The sequence below is a fragment of the Pagrus major genome, chromosome 21 (genome assembly GCF_040436345.1).
Source record: "Pagrus major chromosome 21, Pma_NU_1.0".
Classification (NCBI taxonomy): Eukaryota; Metazoa; Chordata; class Actinopteri; order Spariformes; family Sparidae; genus Pagrus; species Pagrus major.
The window spans coordinates 28,377,022-28,404,903 of NC_133235.1; the positions used below are offsets into that span (position 1 = coordinate 28,377,022).

Consider the following 27,882-nt stretch of genomic DNA (forward strand, 5'->3'; position numbering starts at 1 on the left):
ATTAATGACATTATCTGATTCAGGCCAAATACATCATTATACAAAGTACATTCATGTCAACAATGACCAAATATTTCCATTTGCGTACGCTTATCTGTTGTTCAAATGACTATACATCTCCCACTGCAAACATCAGTGTGCTGTCTGAACTGTCTATCTAGATTTGTTTGTCTGGCTTGGGGTTGGAGCCCACTGGGACCAGAGACCTTAAACCACAAGGAAATCCATTCATCTAGTCAATCACAGCTGGATTAACCATAGCCTCTGGCTGAGGCCAATCGATAGGTGCTCTGCAGCGAGGTGCTGAAGCTCCCGGCTGAACCTTTGGAGAGCACTGCTAACTGGATCACTGTTTAACAGCGAAGCAGCCACAGTCTACACATCCTCAATGGGCTCCCCCCGTCAATATCGGTGTATCTCAGCTAGCGGTTTAAATACAAACGAGGAAGATGCTTGTGCTTTTCAGGTGCTTAGGGAGGGAGTCAAACACCAAACGCTAAACAAAATAAATTAAAGCTTCGAATTAAAAACTACTAGCGGACAACCCCAAGATGGTTCCTGCTCTGTGGATGACCAGAGTAACTACCCTAATTTCTGTTTTTTTGTTCCTCATATACCTTTTTGCCTCATTCCCTTGGCTCTTTCTTGCCTGGAGCACTCTACGTGGTAAAACCATTCCAAGCAAACAAAACAACAAATAATCAACACTTTGCAGCTCATGCAGAGGCTCTGCCTCAAAGAAAACTCTGACAAAATATGTGGAAACACTGCGTCTACTTCCACCTCGACATGTAATGAGAGGCAGGCCTATCTGTTACAAATATCATTAGATCAGTAGTGCCTTTAGAAAGCATTCAATCCATTGTTTTACCCATTCTGTGATGCAGAGGGCGCAAACAAATCTAAATTAACTGATTTTTATGTCAATAATACCCTACATACCCTATAACGACAAGGCAAAGCAAGCATTTGGAAAAGCTTCAATTCTTGTAGGCTACACAAAAAGGGAATTCAGCATGTAACCACAAAAAAACAGAGCTATATACATGAGACATGTAAGTGTGTTGCAAAATCATGTTCAATAAATGAGAAAATGGTGCACGTTATCTGTGACAACCATATTCCTGTTTTAAAATACCATAAAACAGTCCTGAATAGGTTTCAGTGGCTCAAAGTGTTTGTAACCACCATGATAATAAATGTATGCGACATTTGAGAACAAGAAATAACAGAGGAGCCACGGATTGGATTACATACCAACGGACCAGTCTGAACTTTTAACTTTATCCGGCATAACAACCACATCATCCGACGTGGCATTTGCGTTAACTTTATGCCAATTAAAAATAAAGACTCGGCTATTATCATATTATTGGACTATCTGCTCTGCAGGCGTAAAGAAAGAATTACAAACCAAATTTTCATAACGAGCAACTGCAGGGAGTAATGACTCTTGCCCCTACACCACGAGCATGGGAATTAATTAGCTGGCAGGGCTGTAATGGCCTTGGCATTTACAAACTACTGCCCCCCAAAAAAAACTGGCATGGTGCCCGACTGACATTTAGTTTGGTGAGGAAAGGAGAAGAGAGTAATGCAGTGACAAAGAGGCTTGCTGTCTCGGGGCTGTTTTTAGTTTCGATAACAGTAAAATGATGGGTTCTCAAATCTCACAAATACTTGATTTATCAAACCATTAACACAGTGCTATCGTAAACAATGTGATTTTGTTTAGTCTGTAAAATGTCAGAGGGAATTCCTTCAGTCTGTCACACTAGATTGAAAAAAAACTTCCTGAACTCTTCCAAGACCACTTGTTTCCCTCTAAATTTAGTTAGACAGAGCGATACTGCAACTCCAGGGCTGCAACAAACGATTATCGTCCTTGTCAGTTGGTCTGTCGATTATTTTCCTGAGTAATGGATTAGTTGTTTGGTTTATAAAATGTCAGACAATGTTGAAAATGTCAGTGTTTTCCAAAGCCTGAGACGACATCCTCAAATGTCTTGTTTTGTCAACAAGCCAAAGATATTCAGTTTACTGTCACAGAGGAGTCAGGAAAATAGAAAATAGTCACATTTAAGAAGAATTTTGACTATTTTTGCCTAAAAAAACTACCTAAACAGATGAATTAATTGTTATACTTGGTGATTAATTGAATATTTAACAGCTAATTGATTAATTGTTGGAGCTTTATGTTACTCAGCTACAATATACTGTATGTACTCAGGACATAGTGGCTGCTGGGGGCACAGGGGTCAGTCCTGTCCCACGCTCTGGGTCATTAGAGAGCCGAAAACAGCCCTCTGACCCTGAAGCTAATGTGTCAGGGGCGCCTTTGGAGATCTTCCTGTCCTAGGCACAAGCAAGACTATCGGCGGCCCTGCAGAAATGTTTTAAGTTCAGTGTGGAAGAACTTGACTGGCCCATCCAACACTTTTGGGATTAACTCGAACACCGACTGCGAGCCAGGCCTTCTCACCCTGCGTCACTGTTGGACCTCATGAATACCCCTGTGGGCTTAATGAGAACAAATCCCTGCAGCCAGGTTCCAAAATCTTGTGGAAAGCTTTCCCAGAAGAGTAGAGCTTGTTGACGCAGATTAATGACTAATGAGTGATTAATGAAGGCTTTTGGAATAACAGGTTCAACAAACATAAGTGAGGTTTATAAATGCCGGCCACATACAGATCGTTACTAAACTGATACTAGGGAGAGGTGAGAGCATGTGTTCGACTTCAGCATCTCCACTTCAATGAGCAGATAGAAGGAAAGTTTAAAGGGCCAAAGCAGGGAGGGTGAACTAGAAGCTTTAATTTAAATTTGCACTTTGTAACTACGATCAAGGCTATTCAAAACATGGATTTTTTTAGGTTAAAAACATTGTGAGTGATCCCCGAAGAGAAAATAAATTATTTAATTTGGTTCACTTTGATTCCTGGAGCACGGCAGAGCTGCAAAGTTATGACACATTTTTCCCCTCTTTGATATCGGATCCCAAAGTAGCAAAGCACATGAGAGTCCAGAGTCAAAAGGACGTTTACCAACGCAGCACTGAGCAGAAAAAAAACTATATGTATCAGCATTTAGCAGGTGCTACATCATGAAGACCTCACCTCTCCTGCTCCATCCTCATCTTCAACGTCTCCTCCTCTGAAACCTGCGTCTCCTCCAGCCTCCACTTGCTGGAGCCTTTACGATCCATCTTTTCCCCCGGACGCTCGTCCTTACGGTGCTTCCCAAACCTTGAATACAGAAACAGGCACAATGATTATCTGTGTGTCTGTATCTACGGGGCTATGCTGTAGGGTTTAATTAAATAATAACACTACATTTTTTGGTGTTTTTCTGTGTAAGCTGTCGAAATTGAATCATTCTTCCCAACTCAGACTGGTGTAGTAGCAATTTTCTCCCAGACGGACCAGTTACCAGATAAAAAGCCGAAGGTCACAGAACCAATTCAAGGAAATCTCTTAATAATTTAAACCTAAGAGATGCGTTTATTGTGAACCAGCAGGCATGTTCATAAAATATGAGTCATTTCTCTCCAGTACAGCAGCCTTCCAGCTGATCCGACTGAAAATGTTAGTATGCCTGTGATCACAAAAAACAGCCAACAGGTATCATAGTCGATCAAGCCCTCAAATGAACCGTTTGAAAAAGTACTTCTCACAAGTTCAGAGCCCATTCAGTTCGTTTAAAGTTGGGGAGTGGCAAAGCAAGACGGCGTAGACGAGGCCCATCACAGTAATTATATTCATAGGGTGGGAGTGACGCTTAACGAAATAGGAGCCATTGCAGAGATATTTCAGCTTGATTGACTCAGTATAAAGCCGCAGCCTGTTGAAGAAATGACTTTGGCACCGTGCTCGCTTCCACAATGAACCTCAGCGATTATTCACAGGGAAATTGGTCCGCGGAGAATATCTACGACTTCTAAAGAGACAACGCTGAGAGAAACCAGAGAGGTGAGTGTGTTTGTGTGTGTGTGTGTGTGTGGGTGTGTGTGTGTTAATGAAAGAGACAGAGGAAAGTGAACAAGAGAGGAAAAAATGAACACGCGCTAGAGAAACTCAATGAATGAAACATTAAGACTGCACACTAAACTACTGTATATGGTGGAGAATACAAAGAACACCTCAAGAGGTGTGTGTGTGTGAGTGTGTGTATGTGTGAAGGAAGAAAGAAAAAAAAGGAGGAAGATTAAAAAGACAGTGATGGAAAGAGAAAGTCACAGGATCAAACAAAAACCCAAAGAAGTGAAATTCCCATAAGAAGAGCGCGAGTGTGTTTAAGAATTTAAGAGAAAGACTGTAAATTGCCCAATAGGAGTAAGAAAGTGGGAAAAAAACAAAGACATGCTGAGATGTGAGCCGTGTGAATGTGTGCATGTAAAGCAATATATAGAAGAAAGAGAATTGAAAAACAATAGTAAAATAAAGTAAAATCGAGAGAGAGAGACAGGAAGAAAGAACAAAACAAACGCATGAATCTGCAGAGAGAAGCCAGCGATGTGAGCGCGGAGGTGTGTGAGAAAGAAAATAGAAAAAAAAGAAAAACAACCCTGAATGGGAATAAAGGTGAGAGAAAAAATAGGTAGAAAGCAAATTAAAATGGCATCTAAAAGAATTGTGCAATATTGTGAGGAAATGAGGAGAATGATGAAGAGAAAAAGCAAATAAAGAAATACTTTGTGTGTGTAACTGAGACAGAACGAACAAAGAACGACAGAGGTATCACACCTGATATACATCTAAAAAAAGTTAGGATAATATCCTTAACAAAAATGGATTTCTTTCATAAACTCAAAACTTTTACTTCCTAGTTTGTGGGGAAGATTCTCTGACTTGCAGCATCCCGGTGGCCGAGTGGACAGAAGCCCAAAAACCGACGGGAAACAGAGCGCTTGCAGAACACTTCCTGCGTCGGCTTTGGCATCCATGTGAACACGCATCCAGTGCATGTGGCACGCAGATGCTACCCAGAGGTTCAGCATCTGGTCTTTTTTGTTGCCCGCCATGTGCAGATCTCACAAAAAAAAAAAAAAATTGCTAGGCAGACAATTAGGATAGCTGCTGCTGAATCTGGGATTCAATCATGACAGGTGTTGGCCATTTGTCAAACAGAGTGAATCTGTGTGAAGTTTGTCCAATGGCTGACAAAATCACTAAATACATACATGTCATTTTAAAATGACGTTTAAAGAGGAGTAAAGAAAATCTACGAGGTGGCATTCTGATAGCCAAGGGGTCGAAGACATTGGCCTTGTTATCACAAACCCCCCGAGTCAAGTCTGGACCGGGGACACTGTTGCAGTCTGTCGGCTCGCTACTGTCTGAAATAATGTACAAAAATGATGCACCAAAACCTAAAACAGACTTACAACCAAAGAGAAATCTAAAAATCGGTTATGCAATCCATGCATAATGTGTAGCAGCTATGATATAAGGTCTTTGATTAAAAATTTGTGTTGGCATGAAATGCATCTGTGATGACCCGAGAGGACCCGATGATACAGAACTGATTAAACTTAATGTATGCAAGTTCTGCCTCGAGGGGTATCTCAACTCAAACAAAAGAAAAGACGTGAGCGTCATTCATGTTATGTTCAGTCTGGTTCGCACACTTCCTTTTCTCACTAAAGGGGATGATCTTCAATGAAAAAAAGTATGCTATCAAATACTGTAAATTTCCTGATGTTCCTGAAATGTCAAGACGTATAAGCCCACAAACAACAACAGATGCTGATGCTTCGGAGGGTAAAAGACAAACTGAGGACAACCAAGAGATGGTAATGGGGAGGAGGAACTGCAGTAAGCATAAGGAGGAGGGGGCGGGCTCGGAGACTATAAGGTCCATTACTTGATTAATTTAACTGCGGCCGCCTGAAATGCTCAGAGTGACGGCTCGCCGTTAATGTTAAGAGCAGGAGTGATCTATCACAGCGCGAGACGGTTGACACTTTCTCTCTCCACACCACTAACTTTCATTAACAGCCCCTTAAAAGACAGCCAAACTCTCCCCGTCGCACGCACACACAGCCACATACACAAACACACACACACACAAAAAGATTTACGACTGAATGGGAAAACTTTGAAGAGGAGACAGAGTATAAACCGTGACACCGGGGGCATTTAATAATCTTATATTCCAGGCACAGTTAGGCCCGCCTCGTCTTGTGGAGCCGGACGCCATCGATAAAGAGGCTTTGACGTGTTTCTGTGGTTAGAAAAGACAACTTCAAAATGTCAAGGATTCAGCTAATTCAATTCAGCAGACCGCCCGTGTGTCACCGCTAATCCTTTAACAGCACAAAAAGTGAAAACAAGTCTGGCGGTGTTGTGGACGATTTCGGGTGACATATTGGATACGCAGCACCGCCGAAATGTCAGTGGGACACATGGGGGCAGTCGGCACATCAGAAAGTAGTGAAGTTAGGATAAAGTCAAGAATTAATGTCCCTAAAATATGATCACAGCACGATGGCATCCGTGAAAATGTCAAAAAATGCAGATGGGAGTCCTGCTTCCATCTACTATTTGATAAATGTGACATGATATCACAAAATCATTGCTGGGGGAAAAGTATTGAATTTATTTGCTGTCTTGCCGCGACATGTTATTGGATGAAGCTATTGTGTTTCTTAATGTCTGATAAAAACTAAGATGTTGAAACACTTCAGGAATCCATAACTACTGATCAATGTATGGCCTAAGTGACTATTGATCCCCTGATCCCAGTCTCGTGCCACCCATCTCACTTCTGTTCAGGACAGGATACAGGTAAAGTGAATGCCCATCAGCCTCAGCTGTACTTTGTGATTAACTTGAACATAAAACGCTGACGTGTTCGCAGGTTAGCACTAGGGTTGCCAATACAAAATCGGCCGGATAATGGGAAATCAATATAATCGGCTATAGGCTGATAATGGATTTTTTTTTGCTCACCACATCTTAGCCTTTCTGTGCAGCTGTGCATAAACTACAGCTCAGGATCATCTTTAAGATACAAAAATGGCTATCTTTTCAAGAATAGCAGGTTACTAGCAGTTATCAGTATTGGCTGAATCACTAAACACTAGCATGTTGACATGCCGATCACGTGTTACTCTGTGTTAACACACATGCTAACGTTATGTTAACATTGGCATCCAGCTAAAGTTACAGCTAAGCCAAAGTAAACCTGGGGATGACCAAGTCCAAGTTAGATTCATGGAAGTTGAGCCAAGTCTGACAGTGAAGTCTGTGATGTCCAAAAAGGGCCACCATACCATACCATACATTTTGAGGTAAGCAACAACACAAGCTTCCCTCTGATGACACAGGAAGGCCACAATTTAGATTATTGCTCCAATAGTGGGATCTAAGAGTTGCAGAGTTGGTATGTTGTGAGTATTACTGCTTCAAAGACCAGCCAAGTCTTCATTTGTGAGCACAGCTGGGAATACGAGCAACAAGTTATGATGAACACAGCATTAGCTGCAGTTTGTAAACCGTGACTATTAGCATTTTATCTCCCATCACGCTCCGTTCTCTTCCCCTGAGCAGAGTATGACGCACGAACGTGTGAGTTTCTAAGAAAACCCATCGGCAGACGGCGAGAACGGTCAAAAACAGGCCTCACAGTGCTTCCTCGGCGACACATCACGAAGCTCGTCACAGCATGAGCCTTTTCCTTGTTCGGGCTTGTTCACTTGTTCATGACGAGAACACACACACACACACACACCCACCAACACACACACTATAACCACTGCAAAATTAGCACAGCCCTCGAATTTCTGGGCAGCGAGCGTCTTCGCCGGTGCCAAGCTAACAGACTGGGTGTTGCTTTTGAGTCCAAGTGATGATCAGAGAGAGGGGGTGAGAGAGCAGGGGAGAGAGAGAGAGAGAGGGAGAGAGAGAGAGAGAGAGAGAGAGAGAGAGAAAGAGAGAGAGAGAGAGAGAGAATAGATGGATACAGAGTTGGCAGGCTGCACTGTTGGCAGGGGTTGATGGTAATGAGGCTTTGATTGGGACTGAGTGTGAGGCCTTCGAGACATGAGAGGGTCAGGCAGTGGCAGCTCTGTTGATCCACACACACACACACACACACACACACACACACACACACAGACACACACACACACACACACGCTCCTTTGACTTCTACAGGCCTCCTACTCTTGATCAACCCCGCCTACATGCAAACACACATCAAAAGTACGAGCGCCCTGACACTCCTGAACAAAAAGCCTTCACTCACTCATTCACACACACACAAACACACACACTCTCAATCACATGACACTCGTGGGGATCTCTTGACGTTCTGTGAAGCCACTCGGGGGAACCAACTTGCTCACATCACATTCGGCGGTGCGATAGGGCCGCACTTTTTAAAAAACAGTTGAAGTCGTTGAAGTCGTTCTCGACACATCCACCCTCTGTGGTTTGGGCCCGACAACACGCATTTGCATCCCGTTTCATCATGACATGTTGACACTAACACAAGTGAAAACATGCAAATGAAGGTACCGTTTTTTCCCTCTCTTTCAGTAACATATTTGTGGCTAAGTGCTTGCCACGTAGTGTTTGCTAAACTGTGGCTCCCACATATCACCTGTCAATCAAACAACGTGGGTGCTACAAGGAAGTGTTTTTCATTGGATTTTCTGTTAATTCAGCTGTGAGCTTCTGAATGTGGTGCCTTCTCGTTGTGCCCTTTATTAAATGCAATGTGACACAAAAGAGCTAAATAAATGATCACCTCACTCTGTTCTTGGTCTGTTCAGATTTGTAAAATATTCCACTGGGGTTCAGGCTTTCAATTTTTCTTCTAGTTGAATAGCAAACAGGATGCGTTTAAGGAATATACACGTCTTGATTTACCTTTTAGGGGAAACTGGCCACAATATACAGTATTTTTCCTGGCCAGGTTTACTGAGCAAAAGGAAAGAAAAAATGTATTTATGAAGGTTATCAAACTAGATCTGGTTCAGGGACAGGATCTCATGATTAGGTGATTAGGTAATAAGGTGGCACCAAACCAAAGGCCCCTCAACACGGCAGTTAATACTGTGCTTGAGTTGTGCATATTTCCAAACAAATGTTGAATAACATTAGCAAAATTGAAATGTCATTCCTTTTCCCAGAGATTTTGGTAAACCTGGAGTTTTCGGGGCCAGAGCAGTGAAAATCCAGCCTTGTCAATATAGACAATCATTACTTTTAAGGTCTATTCCACTGCACTAAGAAATAAATACATAAAAAAGAAAAACATACATTACTTTTTCAGTAAATGCCCTGAAATGTATTTAAAATATGGCAGTCTAACAATAATACATCAGTGCAGTTTTAATGATTTATTGTTTATGCATACAAAGTTTTGCAGGGGGAAAAAATGCAATTTGTTCCCGATCACATTTCATAGATTAATATGCTGTTGAGCGACCATTAATTTCTCCCCAAAAATTGCTTACTTAATTCCCACTAAACTTTCAGTGCCAGCTTACTCAAAGTGAGAAATGGCAGTGTATTTCTTCTGAGAAAATATTGGATAAGTCAGCTGAATGGGAGTTAAAAGTATATATGTCGTGAAGCATATTCAACTTGACTCAAACCTTGTCAAGAAGACAATAATTTAGGTTATTGAAAAAGCTTTTGTCCTGTTTATTCTTTAAACAAACCAGAAATGTTACACATCACTTCCTGCATACCAGAAGAGAAAATGTTAAAGCTTGAAGTGCTGCTGCGTCAACACTGAAGTCACAGTTTTGTGGATTCTTCCTTTAAGTTGAGTATGTTTGACCGGGACGAGACATACAGATGGGTTGAATATATCCCACATCATTATTCTGGAGAACACAGATGTCTCATCCAGTAAACACTGGGGCGCAGATCAAACAGGCGGTCAGACACAGTTTTAATGGGGCTGATCTGATGTGACCAATACGAGCCAATCAGATTGCCATCGCACTGATGTTCTGACAAACAAACACCAATCTGTATCAGTGGCCTTTATGTTGTGTGGATTTGTTATTCAAAATATATCTACAATACATGCCTCTGTGTATGTGTGTGTTCCCTGCTAATTACTCCAGTGTGCCTGCATTGATGAGTTTGCAGTATGTTTCCATGTGTGATTACACCGTTGTGTGTGTGTGTGTGTGTGTGTGTGTGTGGCCCTGACTGCCTTCCATAAGCCTCTCTGCTGTTCCTCAAGTTAGCTGTTGTCATTTGAAGCGATCCCACCTGTTCGACACAGAGCTCCTCTGACTTTAACCTTGCGGCGCCCCTGAAGGTCCAATAGCTTAGTTTCAGCTCCTGACTACTCGTCTCTCTGACTCTCTTCTGTTATTCCATTACTGTTCTTACAGTATATCAAAGCTTAATCAGGAACTTTGCCAATTTTCAACAAGCTTTGTGTCACTCCAATGTTGGTAGTGTATACGAATGTACGATTGTAAAGTTCTGTCCAGGGGCGTCTCACCAAACTCTGATAAAACTGTCTAAAATCTGTTTTCAAAAACATATGTTAGTGCAGCCGTTTAGCTGCAATACAATGCTGTTTGCTACAAGCTGACCGCCTTGCTGTTTCCAGTTTAAAACCGGACAGTGCGTCATCCTTCAGCAGGAGTGCTTATTGTGCTCATTGGGCCGGTGCAGCGCTACGCATTCTGGTTGTTGTAGGTTTTCTACCCCTGCCCTTTTCTTCGTCTTCTCTGGTCATGTAGCACCAATTTCACAAATATTTGTCTTTCTACAGCATTTACAGCCCACAGCCTTTCTGCAAAGGTCATATTTCCAGTGTTGACATACTCCTTTAATTATGCCATAAATATGAATTAGGATTGTGTATTTTTACTAAATAGTGACTTCAGCTGAGACATGTTGATGATGTAGTCGTAGCTGCTCGACCTGGGATGCGCACCCTGGTTGAACTGGGTGAAGTTTATATATACAGTATATCGACCTTCTTGGTTACATGTTGATTATTACTAGCAAGGATGACACTTGTTTGATAAAATATTCATAACTGAAGGTCGACTTACTAACTTCTTCTGGAGCCATCTGTCATAAAGTTGGCTCAGTGGTCATCAAGTGACCTTTATAATAACTGTATATAACCCCTTAAATACACCTTGATTTGAACTGTTTTGATTTGAACTGCTATTTCCAACATCAAGGACACATTTTTAACACTTCAACAGACTACAGAGCAGCTTCATTCCCCAGACTGAGATTCTTCAATTCATCATCAACACTAGAAAAACAGATGCAGCACGAAGGACTCAAACATTTTTTTAAACCCATCTGTTTCAGAAAATGACAATAAATTTACCTTGTAACCTTGTTTGTTGAAATCCTCCTCCAGCTCACTTGATTGATCTCTCTCCCTTACAGTGTATTAAACCTCTATCAGCATATTTTATGTAATTTCTGTCTCCAACAATATATTTGTTTTTCTTTCAGTACCCTTCCCCCTTTTCTAAAAGTCCTTCATTTTTATTTCTCTCTCTCCATCTCTGTGGACCTCATTACCTTCCCCTCTCAGACAAGAGTCACAGTTTTGTTTCCTTGTCATCGCCACTTTGGCTAATATGATGTACAACCATATTACTGGCCGGGGCCCAGAGGCTTCCCAACCAATCAGATGGAGGAAGGGCAGACCAAATGACCTGGACACCAATTGTAAAAGGGGGATGGAGAGACATGAAGGAGGAAGTGTAGACTATAAACTATCGGGATGTTTGTGCATGTGTCAGTTTAACTATAAGGGGTTGTTTGACGGGTAAAATGTTGAATTAATACCAGGAAAATCAACCACAAAGGTCAACTCGTCTGAGAGTCTTATTAGTGTGTCCTCACACTTTTTACTGTTGTGGCTCCACAGCTCAGGCCTGTCCCATTCATTTATCTCACTCACAGAACAAATCAGACAGCTGTTTTAGGTACCAAGCCTCCAAAAAGTATGATTAACGTTATTTATCCATGTGTCAACAGGAGTTTTTTTTCTTCACACATGAAGACGGCACACAAAACTGCCTAAATAAGGATGTGTCAGCTTTTTACAGTAGATATTGATCAGAACGGCTTGGACAGACTGATACTGAACACATCTCAGCCCTCGCCTTATCTCAGAGTTTATATATAGATAGTTTAGGAAGGTTTTGTGCTTACATTGTGCAGATGATAAAACAGTAATAGTGTTAAATGAGAATTGCTCTGCGACACAATGTACCGTCAACACAAGATAAGCCCTGAACACACACTGTGTACTGTACTTTCTTCTTACACTGTGTTTTCACACAGCTCAGAGTATATTGTGTATTTAAGTGCCAAAACATTCAGGAAACGTCTTTGTGCAGAAAATTAAGTAAGAATAGTTCAATAAAGCAAAAACTACGAGACCCAGTCAGACATTGAACAAAAATATGCCAATATGGCGGGTTTTGCTTTCTGCTCTGTTAAAACACTTTCCAAATTAAGAATCATGACTAGACTTTTTTCCGTCTTACCTGAACATGTCCCCGAGGCCTTTCAGCATGCCCTTCTTGGCCTTTCCCTTGTCTTTCTCCTTCCCTCCGTCCTGCTGCTTCTTCTTCTCCTTCCCCCCCTTGTCTTTGTCTTTCTTCTTCTCCTCTTTGGTGCGATTAGTGCCGTTGACCAGGGGTTTTTCGGAGCCGGACAGCGGGGTCTGGTCGGCCACCGTGGACACGGAGTCTCTCCCTGATCGTGAACTCTCCTCTGTGTCCTCCTCCACTGGAGAGAGGGAAAGGGCAAATAGGTGGACAGGGGACAGAGATGGGAGAATGGATTTAATATGTATCTTTTTAAACTATGAACAGGTTATTTTGCACGTACTGTATGAAACTCAATAAGCCTAATAAATGAACATGTATAAGTCGCATAAATGTGTAATTATGTCTCCTAAGTGCCAAAAGGAGCCTTACACAATTTAATTACATATTACTAGTGATTGAGGGGCTCTGTTCTGCAGTGAAATAGTAATCATTAGAGACGCTGCCTCCAATAAAATGATTAAAGGCAATAAATTAATTACTTTGACGCCACAATGACACGTTACTGTAACACAATATAATATCAACTTTAGATAGAAAACAGATTATTTGGGCTCTCCATCTGGATGATTTTGTTGTCAGTTGCCAAGTTTTGGAGATAACGCCAAGAGAGATGTCTGCCTTCTCTCCAGTATAATGCAACTAGATGGCACTCGGCTTGTGATGCTCAAAGCACCAAAAAACACATGTTTGGAAAAACATGAATCTACATGAAACTGTGCAGAACAAGTTCCGCAGATTATCTTGATTAAGCGGGTCATGATTTCTGGAAAAGAGGCGTTGCTGTTGAGTTTTTCAAACGTGTGGTTTTGGCACTTTTTGCACCACCAGCCGGGTGCCATCTTGTTCCATTATATTCGAGAGAAAGCAGACATCTCTACAGCGGATATCTAAAAAAAAAAAATCGGCATATCTCACCAAAAGAATCCAAATGGATAAACAGAACTACGGTTACGAGGAGAGTATGTATTTTGTCCATATACAAATGAAGAAGAATCGTGAAAGGGGACGGCACTGTGGGGATATTTTCTCATCTTAGACTAAATGTATTTCCTACCCATCGTATGGAGATAATTCACTGGTTTACATATTCCTCTTTCAGATTAGATTATATATATACATTTCTATTTTGTGTAATTCACATTTACAAAAAGGAATCAACCAAATCAGAAACAGGAGCATTAAATAGGAAAGAAAACAGAGTGACGTTGACTGTATTGTTGTGTGGTGTTCTAATGCAGTCACTCTGGTAAGAAAGCAGCTTATTGCAGACATGATCGATGCTACCCTATCTCCTGACTCATCCTCATTTCAGATGCCTCATATTGACACTGTGATGACATGTAATGCAGCAGATAGCTCCGTCCTGACACAGCCGTATGCCATTGCCACAAGCACTGATTACATCAGCTGCAGGAGACTGAGCGTTAGTCAGAATGCTGTCACTCCCATGCATGATTATGGAAGCCGCATCCAAGTTTTAGTGGCTGACACATCATCAGTTTCAATATCAATCCTTGTTATTGATTTCCAGGATGATATAATGCAATGTCACTGATGTCATCATTGCACTATTTCACATTTCAGACTTGTTCCAGAAGCTCCTCGCTGAAGGACGCAGACAGGACTCCCAGCTGCTGATGATCGTTGTGGGATCAAACCTGTGATTTTTGAAAAAACAGGACAGTTTAATTAACCGCTGGCTGATGTACAAACTGGACGATATCTTACATGTCTCCATGCCCTCATCGTCTTCTTCCGTTGCAGCCGGTCGGTCGTAGGATTTGTCGATGGCTGCCCTGAAGCTCTCGTTGCAGCCCCGCCCCCTGATGATGCGGGGGCGCGGCCTGTGGAAGGGGAGGTCCCCGTTGAGGGTGACCTCGGCAACGGCCGTCTGGAGGCTCTCTAGAGAGCTGGACTTCTTTAAGCCCAGCGATGGTCCAACATCCTTTGTGGAGGAACCTGATGGGAGGATACAGAGGTTTGTACTGGAGGAACGTGGTCAGCCCTGTCAAAGTCCCAATCAAGACTATATCTTAGTACTGTACACTGTAGTATCGGACCAACCTAACCAGCTATCCTGTCCTTTTAGTATACTTCAAACAGCAAAGACCTCTTCGGAGTGGAGCAAAAGTATGTACGGCAGTAGTTTAACAAGACTGCTTCAAGAAGTGGGAAGCCTTCAGGGGCTACATCTGTACTTTGAACTCTATAAATTGTCACCACAAGTAAGCTTAGCTAACCTTAGAGAAAAGGCTGTCCCAACCTGTGGTCTTATCTTTTATCATCATCATCATCATCATCATCATCATCATCATCATCATCAGTTTTCTAAGTTTCCCTAATATTTGTAACTACAAAGAGGACTAAAAAGCTACAATCTACATTCACTTCCATCCTGATGTTATTCTTTTCTAACATCGCCTCAAAAACATTTCCCTTTCACATCTTTAAGTGCCACAATAAATAACTAAATCGGTCCAGAATCAATACGTGCACGTTGACTTTGGTTGTAAATAAAAATGTTAAAACATTCTCAAGGATAAAGGATGATGTAGTGCGAGACAAGCTTGAGAGTGATGCTGCAATATGACTAAACAGGATGATTTAAGAGGATGAATTGAGAGGATGAGAGAGAGTTTTTTTTCTGAGTAAGCAACGTGACACTTACAGTATTTCACAACGAGCCACTTCCTGCCAAATGACCAACAATTTAAAGCTGTCCAAGTATGACCTCACAGTCTCCACTGTCGAGTAATGTGAGCATTTCTCAAACGGCAATTTTTCGGGTGGATTCTGGGATAAGCTCCAGCCAAACCTCACCGTGACCCTCAAGGTGAACGTCCACCGAAAAACGTCATTAGCACACACAGTATGGCAACAACACAGAAACTGGAAATAGACCACGACTGCATTCTCTTGCTTTTTGTTCCACTTCTAGCCGACAACAACAAAAGAGAAAGACCTGCTCCATTGTGCAGAAATGTTACGTAAATGCTAAACCATCTTATAGCTGATACTGCTTATCTGTCTTCATACAATATAATGCAAAGGAAGAGGATGACCTAAAATTGGAATTGGAAAACTTGGAAAGTTTCTTCCATGCTTAGATTTATGCACACAGGTCTGTCAAAAAATAGACTGGGCACAACAGATGTCTGTCTTGTTTTCTACTCCTGCAGCTGGTGAACAATAAAACCATTATATGCACCAGCTATGGATCAGTAATGACACACTCACCCTTCAAGGAACTATGCCTCAACAAGCAGGTGAAGCTTTTGCTTTGGTGGAGCATCTCTACTTAATGCGCTAAGAACAAACACCTGGTCTACCCGAGCATTGCCAAGCCTCAGAGGACTAATAAGAAAACTCTGACAACGACACATCATATTTAAACCTGGATGCTGTTTGTTTCACATAGAAGGAAACTCAATGATCGTGTGTGTGTGTGTGTGTGTGTGTGTGTGTGTGTTACATTCCTCCTGACTGACTACAAATTTCATTACAAGATGTGGCTGGGAATGAAAATAACCATCAGCAAAATAGGAGAAACATGACAGTTTAATTAAACTAAGACTATTTGTACAGTGGTGCGGGCATAATTTTTTTGCTCCCATATGGCAGCTTTCAACCGGCTGCGGATGCGTACGGTGGCAAATAAATGTAAGAAGATAAGGTGAGGAGGTAAGGACGTAAATGGAAGAGTCCTAATCCCCCTGTGTGGTGTCACTTCAGAGCTACTGTAGCAAGGAGGCTGCAAAATACACAAGGCCTGACAGATTAACATGCGGTGCCATGAGGCAGGAGAGTGACTGAAAGAGAGAGAGAGATAGGGGAGGCAGGGGAAGAAGAACAGCACAAAGTTTAGAGTGAAAAGAGGAGTGAGTGAGGAAGGAGGAGACAGAAAAATAAAGTGTCTAAGACGGAGAGAAAAGAGTGGAGGTGACTGAAATTGAAGAGAGGCTGAAAAAGGGTAATAAATACTAACTAGAGCAGCAATTGTGTTTTAATCCACAGCTGCTAACTGTTAGAAATCTGTATATTTGTGACCTATTTTTTTGTAGATTTGCATCATGGGGGCTAAAGAGACTTACAGTAGGAAATAGGACATTTTTCCACTGTGAAATTCTAGTATTTCTTAACCAGATATGGAAAGTAACAAAGTAGAAATACTTTAACAAATACTTTGTTACTGTACTTGAGCATATTTTTCAGGTATCTGTACTTGAAAATGTCTTCTTCCTAGAGCTTCTGACTTTTCCTTCCTACATTCACTTTCTCCGCTCCTTACGTTTTCAAAACAGGCTCGTTACTTTATTTTTTATTGTATTTGAAGGGAATTATCGGTTAATTTCAGTTTGTGTCACTGCACGCTGCCTTCCCAGCATCACACGACTGATTTCAACCTATCCTGTCGTTTAATATCACGCACAGCAGATGTAACAAGACAGATACAGAGACTTGAATGGGGTGAAAAGTTTGTGTTAGCGTCTTGAGACCCTGCAGCCCTCCGCCTGGAGTTTATCACTGTACTCAGAACGCCTTACCGACCCAAAATGTCGGTATTTGATGTCCTGGGAATGCTGACTTTTGCTGATTGGAGTCTTTTCTATCTCTCAGCTTGATGTACAGCTCTTCTGACGGTGTGGTCACTTTGGGCCTGCCTGAACGTGCTTTCACTGACCAGTTTACATGCACTGCCCTATTAGAAACCTTAAGCCTATAGCCATGATTTGACACTGAGAAAGGCACACTATGCAGAAAATAACTATCTGACTTCTGACACTTTCAGTTACTTTCTGAATCATGAAACCTTCTGATTATTTATGGGTTTAATATTAGAGATCTCAGACTTCAGGACCCCCTGCATTTTCAGTGTACTGGCTGTTATTTTCTGATTTCAATTCTTATTCTGAGCACAACGGACTTGGCTTTCTTGAAACAAAGCAAAATCTTCATACAGTCAATTAGGGTCAAAGATATTGAAATTTATTCAAATACCCTGCCAGACTGTAGCATCATTTCTAAAAATGCAAGTCTGGAAACAAGCTAAAAAAAAAAATAATCCAAGCTTCTTGTTTACAGTCAGAGTGACCGAAAAAAGAATACAGACAGAGAGAGAGAGAGAAAAAAATAGAAATGGTAAATTGAATACATGCAGAGTGAACAAGCTAGTGGGTTGGCGGCCTCCCATTCATTCTCATCAGCCTGTCCTGTTCCCTTAACGTCTCACTGAGAGCCGGGCTGATAGGCTTTTCACGCTGCACACCCACTTATTTAAAGGCTTTGCCCAGCGCCATTCACTACAGTCACACTTCAGCGGCAGTCTTAAAAAAAAAAAAAAAAAAAAGGGATGTACACTGTGTTGGAGATCTGACAAATGGCATTTAGACAAAAACATGCAAAAACTTTTTTTTCTTTATCTTAAAAAGACTTTTTAAACCTGCTGATGAGGTTTTTGAGACATCATTCTGCTGACTTTGGAACAAAAAAAGAAAAGCTGTGAGTTCATCTGTTCACTTTCCCTGTTTATGAGCTAAAATGTGCTAAATTTTAACCGATCCAGTCTGGCACCACAGCTCACGTACAGTGTCTGACAGATATTTTAAAAAGACAGCTAAATGGCTTATTTCAAATCTGGCAACCAGTCAGTCAGCTCTGAATAATCTGCGTCAGTGTGTTTGGACAGAGTGACACTCGTACTCATCTGCAGATAAACATACCAAGTAAAGCCGTGACAGGCCTTCCAATAACAAATACAGAGCCGCCATGTAGCAGCTGGAACCAGGAGAGGTCAGATTGGTGTTGACACCAGACACACCTGCAACTGGCAACAGCAGGAATATTGATTCAGTCTGCACAAGGGAAATTATTTGATTTCAGTGTCTGTCTGAAGTTTGGTCGTCCAAAAATGAGAATTTGGTTTCTCCAAAAGTGACACAAACGCCACAAAATGTAAAGAAATGTCTGGTTGATGAATGACAGAAAAGGCTGACATGATATGATAATATAATGTAGCGTTGGTTAGTTTTTTTGGAAATAGGTGGCCTAAATGGTTTGGTCAAAATCTCAAAATAGGTCTATCGGTCAGTGTTTATGATGGGTTCTGATTGGATAAATATTAAACTCCAGCGTGCATTTCTTTCTTCCCAAAATGATTAAAAATGGACTCCAGTGAAGTTTATGACACGTTCTCACAGGGATTTTTATGATGTATCTAAAAAGTTCATCAGGACACTGCCAACAGTTCTTCATTGTCCTCCATCCCTGAAGAGTCCTTGTCTAACATGTGGAACCAGCCTGTGTCAATAAAGCTCTCAGCCAATGACGGCTCAGGAGACGACAGCTACTATATCCCCGTCCCTCAGAGACGTCACAGTCTTTGGTTTCAGCAGGATGGTTGTGTTTCGGCTTTGGTAAATGAACCATGGATCATTTGTACTTAGTGGAGAGTAGAGGGTTTTTTTTTTAGGCTGGTAAAGTGACACCAGGGGGCCCACAAAGTGAAAATAAACCCTGGATACTTAAATAAACAGGGTGAAATCTATTAGCCCACAGCATTAGGGAAACTAAATAGGTGTAAGGTTTCCAAACTGGAAAAAATACCTTCTTTTCTCCAAATGTTCACATCAAAAGATCCATCTTAGGAATAATCAGTATCTGCCCGCGTAATGAGATCATTTCAGGATTTCATTGTAAAGACAGATCAGTCCAATTCAGATAAAACAATGGTGCTTAATTAAAGAACGATCTCTCAAACAAACACTTTTTCTTGAGTTTTATCAGAGACTAATAGAAGGGACCACAGTGATGAAAAAAATTAGTTTTCTGTTAAGTGTCAGATGGGAAAGAAGTTTTATAAAAAGAGATAATATATTTCACTACCTGCTTAACTTTACCATATAACTGTTCAATGCATTTGTGCAATGCAAAGAGTACTGCCACTTGAAGATGAAGGTACGGTTTTAAGAGTCTATTCTTAACTGACACTGACAGCACTGGCCTTTTATTCCTTTTCTTTGTGGTTGTGCAAGTTAAGGTTGTCCTCTCAAAGAAGTAAAAGTAGAAGCAGCGTGATGTTATGACTTATGTAAAGTATTGGACTTTGATCCTGGAAACCATTTTCAAAAGTTGTTCCCGTTGCCTAAACTTACCAGACCTTAAGTTCAATTTGTAAGAAAAGTTGATTTTCGAGTCCCGTTCCCAGTGTGAGAGTATTTGTCGAGTTGGGAATGAGACTAGAATCAACTTTCTTACAAACTGGACCTTTAACCACACAGGTGGAAGACCCAAAAATGCTCCTATAAACTATTTTTGTAACTATCATGGCAGCAATTCTGGATTCAAGGACCTTATAGAAGTTTTCTAACTTTTCCTGGTCGTCACATTATGCAACAGTACAGCTGACTCATCTGTTGCCACCATTTGGCAGGTACACCTTATACCAAACTTTATGTAACACAAAATCTCATCCGTGCCTCCTCGTGGTATCACAACATGACAGAAAGTTGGAAACAATCTTCCTTCCATCTCATGGTTGCCCACACACTGTTTAAAAGTTTCAACAAGTATCCATTTGTGCTTTTCCACAAGACCTCTTCCGATCCTCTTTTTCACACTGTTTCTGTCTTCACACTATTTTTTGAGTGAAGTACACAGTCATACCTACAAGTTACCATCAGCTGCAAGACAGCTTTCTCCTCGCACTCTAAACCTTTCATCGCTCTCTTTCTCCTTCGCTACACGTCTTCCTTCAACGGAATCTGTCCTTTTTGTCCAAGTCGCTGATATCAGAGGCAGGCCTTCCATTCAGTCGAGGGCGACAGTGAAAATACACAAGACATGACAGTGACAGATGACTCACTGTCAGCTCGCTGCCTTTAACCAAGGACAGAGTGCTTTTTGTGCTCTCTCTCGCTCTCCCCTCGCACACAAACGTACAACTCCTGACACACACACACACACACACACACACACACACACACACACACACACACACACACACACACACACACACACACACACACACACACACACACACACACACACACACACACACACACACACACACACACACACACACACACACACAAAACAATTAGTGCTACAGCTGCATCTGAGGCAAAAGGGAGAAAATCAAATCTGTAGTCACCCGCCTGTTTTCACAACCGTGTTCAGCAGCGACCTCAAACTGTGGCGAGAACTGCGAGTCCTCACTCCGCACGCTGACAAATTTGTCTTGTCAAGAGCGAGCAAAACACCGAACACAGGGAACACTACGCAGACGTCTGAAGAGCAGAGCGGTGAATAAACACCTCAGAGACATAATCTGCAAGTTAACCACTGAATTTATATTTATAGATCAATGCATTCGATTTAATGTCTGTCATTGTTGTTCCCCAACAATTTGTGTCTTGTCCTGTACCAGTTATTCGATCGATCTGTTCTGAAAAGCCACAGAGACAGGTGGTAGCTCATTTATAATTCTTGGCACGGAAACCTCTTGATTGTGGATCACCTCTTCACCGGCAAGTGTTTCCCAAAGTTTAAAAATGTGTCATCAGATTCTTTTGATATCTTAAATGCAAAGAGTAAATGAAGAGAACATGGACTGCAAAGGTAGCTCTGAGATGATATGAGGGACCTGGGACAGAGAGGTATAACTTGGTGTTGATCAAGCGAAAGCAAAGTATAGAGACGATCGTCTTTATTCATCCATATGTACGTAGATATCTACATGAAAACTATGATTTGTTGATTAGTTAGGTGGAGGTGGAAGATTAACAAACCTAAATAAACTAAAATAAACTTTCTGTATGGCAAACCTGACATTTATTTTCTAATATTCTGAAATTTGTGAGTGTTCTTTATAATATTTGGGTAATAAGCCTTCTTTTTTCCTGATCTGCTCCTGTTTTAATTAGCTGTTGAAGCATTTTTCTGTTATGCAAACTCAGCTTTCTCAATGTTCAACTGTTGTCTTGTTAAATCAGCAGACTATTTATGTCCACAGCAGCACAACAACATTTTTCTACTCTCTATTCTGCTCCATGACATTAACTATGGTTCTCAAGCGTGACTTAATTCGAACTGGTGCTACTTTGCCATTTATTCTAATTACTGTTTAGTTACTGTCAATAAAACGCAACAGTTCCTGCAACAGGTATTTTAAATTACCAAGCCAAAGGGAATAATCTTCCCCCTTTTACCTTGTACGCTTTTAATTTGAAGCACCTGCAGGGATGTTGCGATTTATTGATGGCAGCTTAACGTCGCGTAAAAGGACAGCAGAGTAGAAACCAAGGAGCTTCAAACATGGATGCTGCTGCAAAGAAACTACAGATTCTGAAATGTGATTGCACACAAGTTCAACCCAGCAGCACTGAGGATCTCTACAATTACTACAGTGTCAAGGTGGGCACCCAGGGTTGGTGTCACCGATTCAATATCTGACCAAATGTTAATTATACGGTCACAATCTCTCCTTCTCTTGTTGAATTATGCCGTCGATTAAAGGCCAGAAAATTGTTTTTTGCAGAACAATCATGACGTCGCAAGTGAAGCTGACCTTTGACCTTATGGATATAAAATCTCACTAGTTCATCATTTAATCCTATTAGACACAAATATGAAATTGTCATAATTTGCATATGAATTCTTAAGTTTGACCCTTATTCTTCTTATTCTTGACCTTTGACCACTAAAATCTTCACAGCTGGCTCTGAGTCAGAGGAGACATTTGTGCCAAATATGATGAAAACACCTCAAGGCAGTCCCTAGACATCACGTGGGAGGAGAGTGGGACAGACTGACAACATGAATGCCTCGTGGTTCTGGCTTTTGCCGATGCCAAGGCATTGAAATGGTGAATGAACACGGTATTTCTGGTGGTGAGCTTGACAGGACTCTCTTGTTGTACTGATGGACTTCTACATTAAACAGAACTTGCCACGAGAGCCATTCTAGTCCAGGTAATTCTCATCTCTTCCATCCTTTGCTTGTTCATTATTTCGTCCATTAAGTCGTTCAAGAATATGCTAAATGTGAAATTAAAACCGCAATACTTCCTGAATGAATCAGATCTCCCTCTGGGCTTTTTATATTATGTCATAAGAGTCGATCACCACTTATACCTCTCATACCCAGGCCATAGATATGCACCTTAGGAAGAAAAAGTGATGGTGATGGTGGCGAAAGGTCAGTTTTCCATTCTACCTTTCAGTGCACCGTTTCCTTACCTGTGTTGATCTCGGGACGAGGGGTGAGGTTAATCTCGTCGGCTACTGTTAAAGGAAGGGGGGAAGGAAAGAAGGGAGGGATACAAACATTTTGGGGTTCAGTTAGTGCTCATGACATTCCACATGCAACATCCAGGTAGCGCTGCAAACATCGCAAAAACTGCTTCATCTCAATTAGGATCGGACGCCATGCGAGACAAGGAGGTGGAGAGTGGGGAGGAGAGAGAGAGAGAGAAATGAAAAGAGGGTTTGAGGATAGCAATCAGACTTGTTGTGATATCAACACGGCACAGAGCGGCAATCTGGTCGGGAAGATTAGATATGATTATAGAGAGTGCGAGCAGAGAGACTGTTGCAGCCAAAGCAATCAGCGACTGTTCGGAGCCATTTCAAGGTGAATCAACACAGTGAAGTTCTTGACTTTGACGACGGATGCAAAGTCTGTTTTCATACAAAGAGGCAAAGGGGTGGAATATATTTAAATATATGGAACATGTTTGAATCATGGAGGGGGCGTGCAGGGAAGTGTTCAAGGTTACAGGAAGTCGGATCTTCTTAAAGCTTTACAGAGTCTGAAGTAGCTGAGGTGTGATGAGTTTATCAAATGACTCGACAGAAAAGCCTTAAATGCTTAATTTTCATCATCTTAAAGTGGGTTGGGGGAATAGAAAAAGGAGTTTTACCACTTGGACTGAAAGTTTTGCGTCTCTGGGTTAACTATGTGTACATCCCCCAGCAAATACCATTGTGCAGAATCAAAAAAAGTAGCAATGGGAATTCTTTGTCTAAAACTTACAAGCATTAACATCAACTCAAGATGGCCTGTATGATGCCAAGTACTGTGCATTGTCAATATGAGACCATAATTATTGAATTTGTGAGGGGAAGCACCTTAAACGATGGACTGTGGCTGACGCATGGTGTCCATATTTGTTTTTCAGACGCTTTCCCAATTATGACTTGGATCTTGCCAAGAACAGTACTGGAAAAAATACTCTATGTTAAAATTGAAATGGATTTGATAGATATTTGATTTGGTTTTGGGCGTCTTATAACTCTGTGTGGAAAGGGAACTTGTATGAGCATGATAAAGCAGGTGGGGGATGTTACAGTCCTTCTCAGCCCACGCTCTTCACCGACATGTCTCATCTCCCTGAAATTCAAAGAAGATTACAATTTACGCCCCGAACATGAAGGTTTTGAGAGCTGTACCTAGATCCATGCTCTTGGACTTGCGTGTCTTGATGATCTCGAGCTGAGAGGCGTCTCCAAACTGCTTGGTGCGTTTCTCTGACATGCTCTGGCGTCCGAAGCCTTCCCTTTGAAAAGCGGCGTCGGGATTATTTTCATCTGGACTCATGGGGCTGGATGGAGGTTTGGAGATAAGATAAGATTGAGTTATTGATCCTGCGCAGGGAGGATTGTGACACAGCAGTATAAGGGAAAGACAAGAACAGATGAATAGTATAGATAACATTTCTGGCATCTTTCATGTAAAATATGAAAAGTTTGGAGTTGAATGAGAAGCGAAAGTTAAAAAAAAAGGTTCAAAGAAGTTCGAAGAAACTCTTTTCTTTTACCTTTTAGGTTTCAAAGACGGAAAAAAGGGTGAACAAGGGATGAAGGATGAAATACCTCGAGAAGAATTAGGAGTAACAGTGGAGTAAAAGGAAGAAGGAAGCAGTGATGGGGAAATGTGAAAAGGAGGCAAGTAAAGAGCCAAGTCAGAGACGGGGAAGACAGCATGAGGTAGAGAATAAAATACAAAGAAAGGGCAGACCTCAGAGGTGAGAGAAAATAAGGCTATAAAAGATAGAAGAAAGAGGCAGCTTTAGATAGAAGGAAGTTAAGGAGAGGGTGGCAGAGAAGTAATGAGAGGCGGTGAAAGAAAAGAAAAAACTGAAGTGGCACCAACAAGGGTAAAAAGCAGAATAAAAAAGTATGAGAGAAAAAGACGAGGCAGATAAGAAGAGGAGAACACACGGGGGAGAGATAAACAGCAAGAGGGAATGAAATAATAAAGGAAATGAGAAATCAGAGGAAGAGAAGAAAGAAAAAGAAACAAATGATGAAATTAAAAAGAGATCGAGAAAAGAGAGAAGAGAAAATGACTGTCAGACCCAAACATAAATAGACAGACCTAAAGAGAAACAGGCGCGTTTTTCTCAGGGAGTCATTATATAGAGGCTTTCATTAGAGCGCTGGAGCCTTCATCTTCCTCATCACTGATATACAAACTCTGATAGCAGCCCCGACCCTCCGGCCCTCAATTTAAAATTCATGCCTCTCATCAAGCTTTTTCATTTCATAAAGAGGATTTCTTCCTTCCTGGTTTGTTGTACAGCTGTGAAAATGAAACATTGTCAACAGTTGACCTCACTGTGAAGGCGAAACAAGATAAAGTTTAAAAAAAAGCTCATGCTGTGACACGTGGAAGAGGCTGAAACAGAGGTCCTTCACAGGGGTCAGTACAGAAGAGGGCTTCCCCAGTGAGCGCTTCTTACAATCAGAGGGCAATCAAGGGAAGAACACACTTGTACGTACGCACTACCAGCTGATTACAACTGGAGACACACTGACCTTGTTCAAATGACAAGAAGGTGACATAAAAAAACAAAAGAAACATGTACAGTATTTGCTTTGTGTAGAAAATGGTAGACTTTTCTACAATTTAAGACATAAAAGCTAAAACGGTGTCAAAGTTTAAACAGAAATGACAAAAGGACCTTGAGTGTTTACATTATGTTTGACAAGCCAAGTAAAAGGGGTATATGAGATGGAGAAAAATGAAAGTTTTGCTTACTTGTCATTCTGATTGGGCGGCTCTTTGGCCCACGGCGGCGTCAAGTCAGCGGTGAAGGCCACATCGTCGTGGGAGCTGGACGATGACTGATCGGAGAGGTGGGGCGGGAGGAGGGGCGGCCGGTCGTCCTCTATGATCACGGTGTCATCCTGAGGCATGTTGACGGTCGGCGAGAGCTGATAGTTTCCTGGAGGAGACAATATTGTTTGTTAACTCTGTGAGCTGCTCTGTGCACCCTTAACTCTTATGATTGACCACACAGATATGTATAAACAACACAAACAAGTGTTTAATGTCAAGTAAGGACCGGAACACAATGAAGACTCACAATGAAGTTTATGCTAAGCTAAGCTAATCACCTCCTCCATACTTAATGCACAGATGTGAGAGTGATATCAAACTTTTAATCTCACAGATGTGAGAGCATCAAACTTTTAATCTCACTCTCCGGCATCAGCACACTCTCTGTTTACAGATCCTGCATGAATCGGATGCAATCAACCTTTGTTCTGCTCGATGTTTTCCCCCCTCAGCGCACGAGACAAAACCACAGTAATAGAGTGATTACTTCCAGCGTTTCAACAGAGTCTAAGAGGTCTTCATTTCAAGTCGTTCTTCGTCTCAGCGCTCATTATGATGTATACAAAAAAATATGGATATCAATAATGAATCCCACCGCAGCTGCCAATTACTCCGCGCAACGACCACAATAACTGTCAAATGACGTGCCATGTGCATCTACATATGCATAAATTATGAGTCATTTACATATTGAACAGTTATGTCAGCCCGAGTCACACCAACGCCAGTCTGTTCTGCTGCTCAGTGAAGAATACATACATGTGATTAGAAATAATAAAAATAAAATGTGTCCCATCTGGAGAACATGTGACGTCTACCTCACTTGTGAGTGGTCTGGTGTCTGTCTTAACAGGTAAGGATTAAAAACCTTCAAAATGTTGTTCTGTTTCCAAAAAGTTGGGACTGTGTTTGCAGACGTTTTTACAATATGGTCCCGAGCCCACGTAGTAACATCCCTTGTACAATCATGTGTTTTACAAAGTGGTGATCTTTGCCCCATTCTGCGTGAACATGTAAACAGCTAAACCATGATACTATCACCTGTTAACCTTTCCCAGTCTTTTGTTGCCCGTAATGAAGTTGATCAGGTAAAACATTAAATATATATTGTCTATTATCACATTATGTTTCATCTAGGCTCTACACTGCATTCCAACTTTTTTCAAAATTGGGGTTGAAACGACTATTTCTTTCAACTTGCAGTAGGATAATAGAAAAACAATATAATCCACGTGAAAAAAAACAAAAAACCCTTGTAAAAGCTCTCTGCACAGCGACTCTCAGCAATGACTTTGTTTGTGAAAACAGGGAACTGCTGCATCAACTGTTTAATGGGCCAACCACAGTAAAACAAGTTGACACAATTAAAAAACACGGTAACTTTTTAAAAACCACAAAACATATTTGGAGGTTAAAAAAAGCAGAGTGAAACTGCTCCTGGCTAATCAGCTTATACCAAAGTGGAGTTTGGCTGCAGGCACAATGGTGTTCCTATGTCAAAACACTATGATTAATTCAAGCTGTGCCCTCGCAAATAAAAGATAAAAACTTCCCTGTGCTGAGGCGAAAAATAAAACAGTCCCCTTTCTCTGCCTGTGAAAAGCGAGGCTTAAAAACTCCAATTGATATGCAGCACATGACTTTGTCTTTAATCTGTATTTTGAAATTGGGCGCGGGGGGGGGGCTCCTCGGCATCAAAAGAAGGGCAGCTTCAATGCCTCATAAAAAAGCCTTGTGTACTAAGCTCAGGGAGAAGTTTGTTTGTCTTTAGAAAGCGTTCGGGCTTTAAAGGCGGAGAGCGAGAGGTCTGAGCCAGGCCTGCTGTTTGTTTCTCATAACCGAGCGCCGAGGGGATCAATGTGCTACTGGGTGCTGCTGCTCCCAGCCAGCGTGGGTGAATGACCTGATGTAAATGAGCTGAATAGAGGAGGGAAAAACGGGGGAATGGGTGGTGTGACAGTGTGTGTGTGTAAAGGTAGTTTAAAAAGTCATCCGTCACTGTTCTTTGTTACTTGCCTTAAATAATAACAAGCTAGAACGTGACCTTCTATTCAAATTAACTCATTAATGCACTTTGTACTTTCTTAACCCAGTTGGGGAAAAGCACTGAAGCAATGTGGCTTGTGCTAATTAGCCTTTATGAATGCAACACAACGCTCTTCTTTTTTTTTTTTTTTCAAATGGTAAAATGATCT

At 41.5% G+C, this 27,882-nt stretch overlaps 1 protein-coding gene across 4 annotated transcripts in view; it reads right to left on the reverse strand.

Moving 5' to 3' along the window:
* The window catches only part of pard3ab (par-3 family cell polarity regulator alpha, b), a 246,778-nt gene that overhangs the window by 61,044 nt on the left and 157,852 nt on the right, over positions 1 to 27,882 (reverse strand). For all 4 annotated transcript variants that reach the window (XM_073491060.1, XM_073491059.1, XM_073491058.1 and 1 more), the window contains 6 exons: positions 25,607 to 25,793; positions 24,016 to 24,167; positions 22,804 to 22,848; positions 14,297 to 14,527; positions 12,503 to 12,746; positions 3,117 to 3,245 (listed from right to left, as the gene is read on the reverse strand). In XM_073491060.1, coding sequence (XP_073347161.1) covers positions 3,117 to 3,245; positions 12,503 to 12,746; positions 14,297 to 14,527; positions 22,804 to 22,848; positions 24,016 to 24,167; positions 25,607 to 25,793 — 988 coding nt within the window. The remainder of the gene's footprint in view (positions 1 to 3,116; positions 3,246 to 12,502; positions 12,747 to 14,296; positions 14,528 to 22,803; positions 22,849 to 24,015; positions 24,168 to 25,606; positions 25,794 to 27,882) is intronic.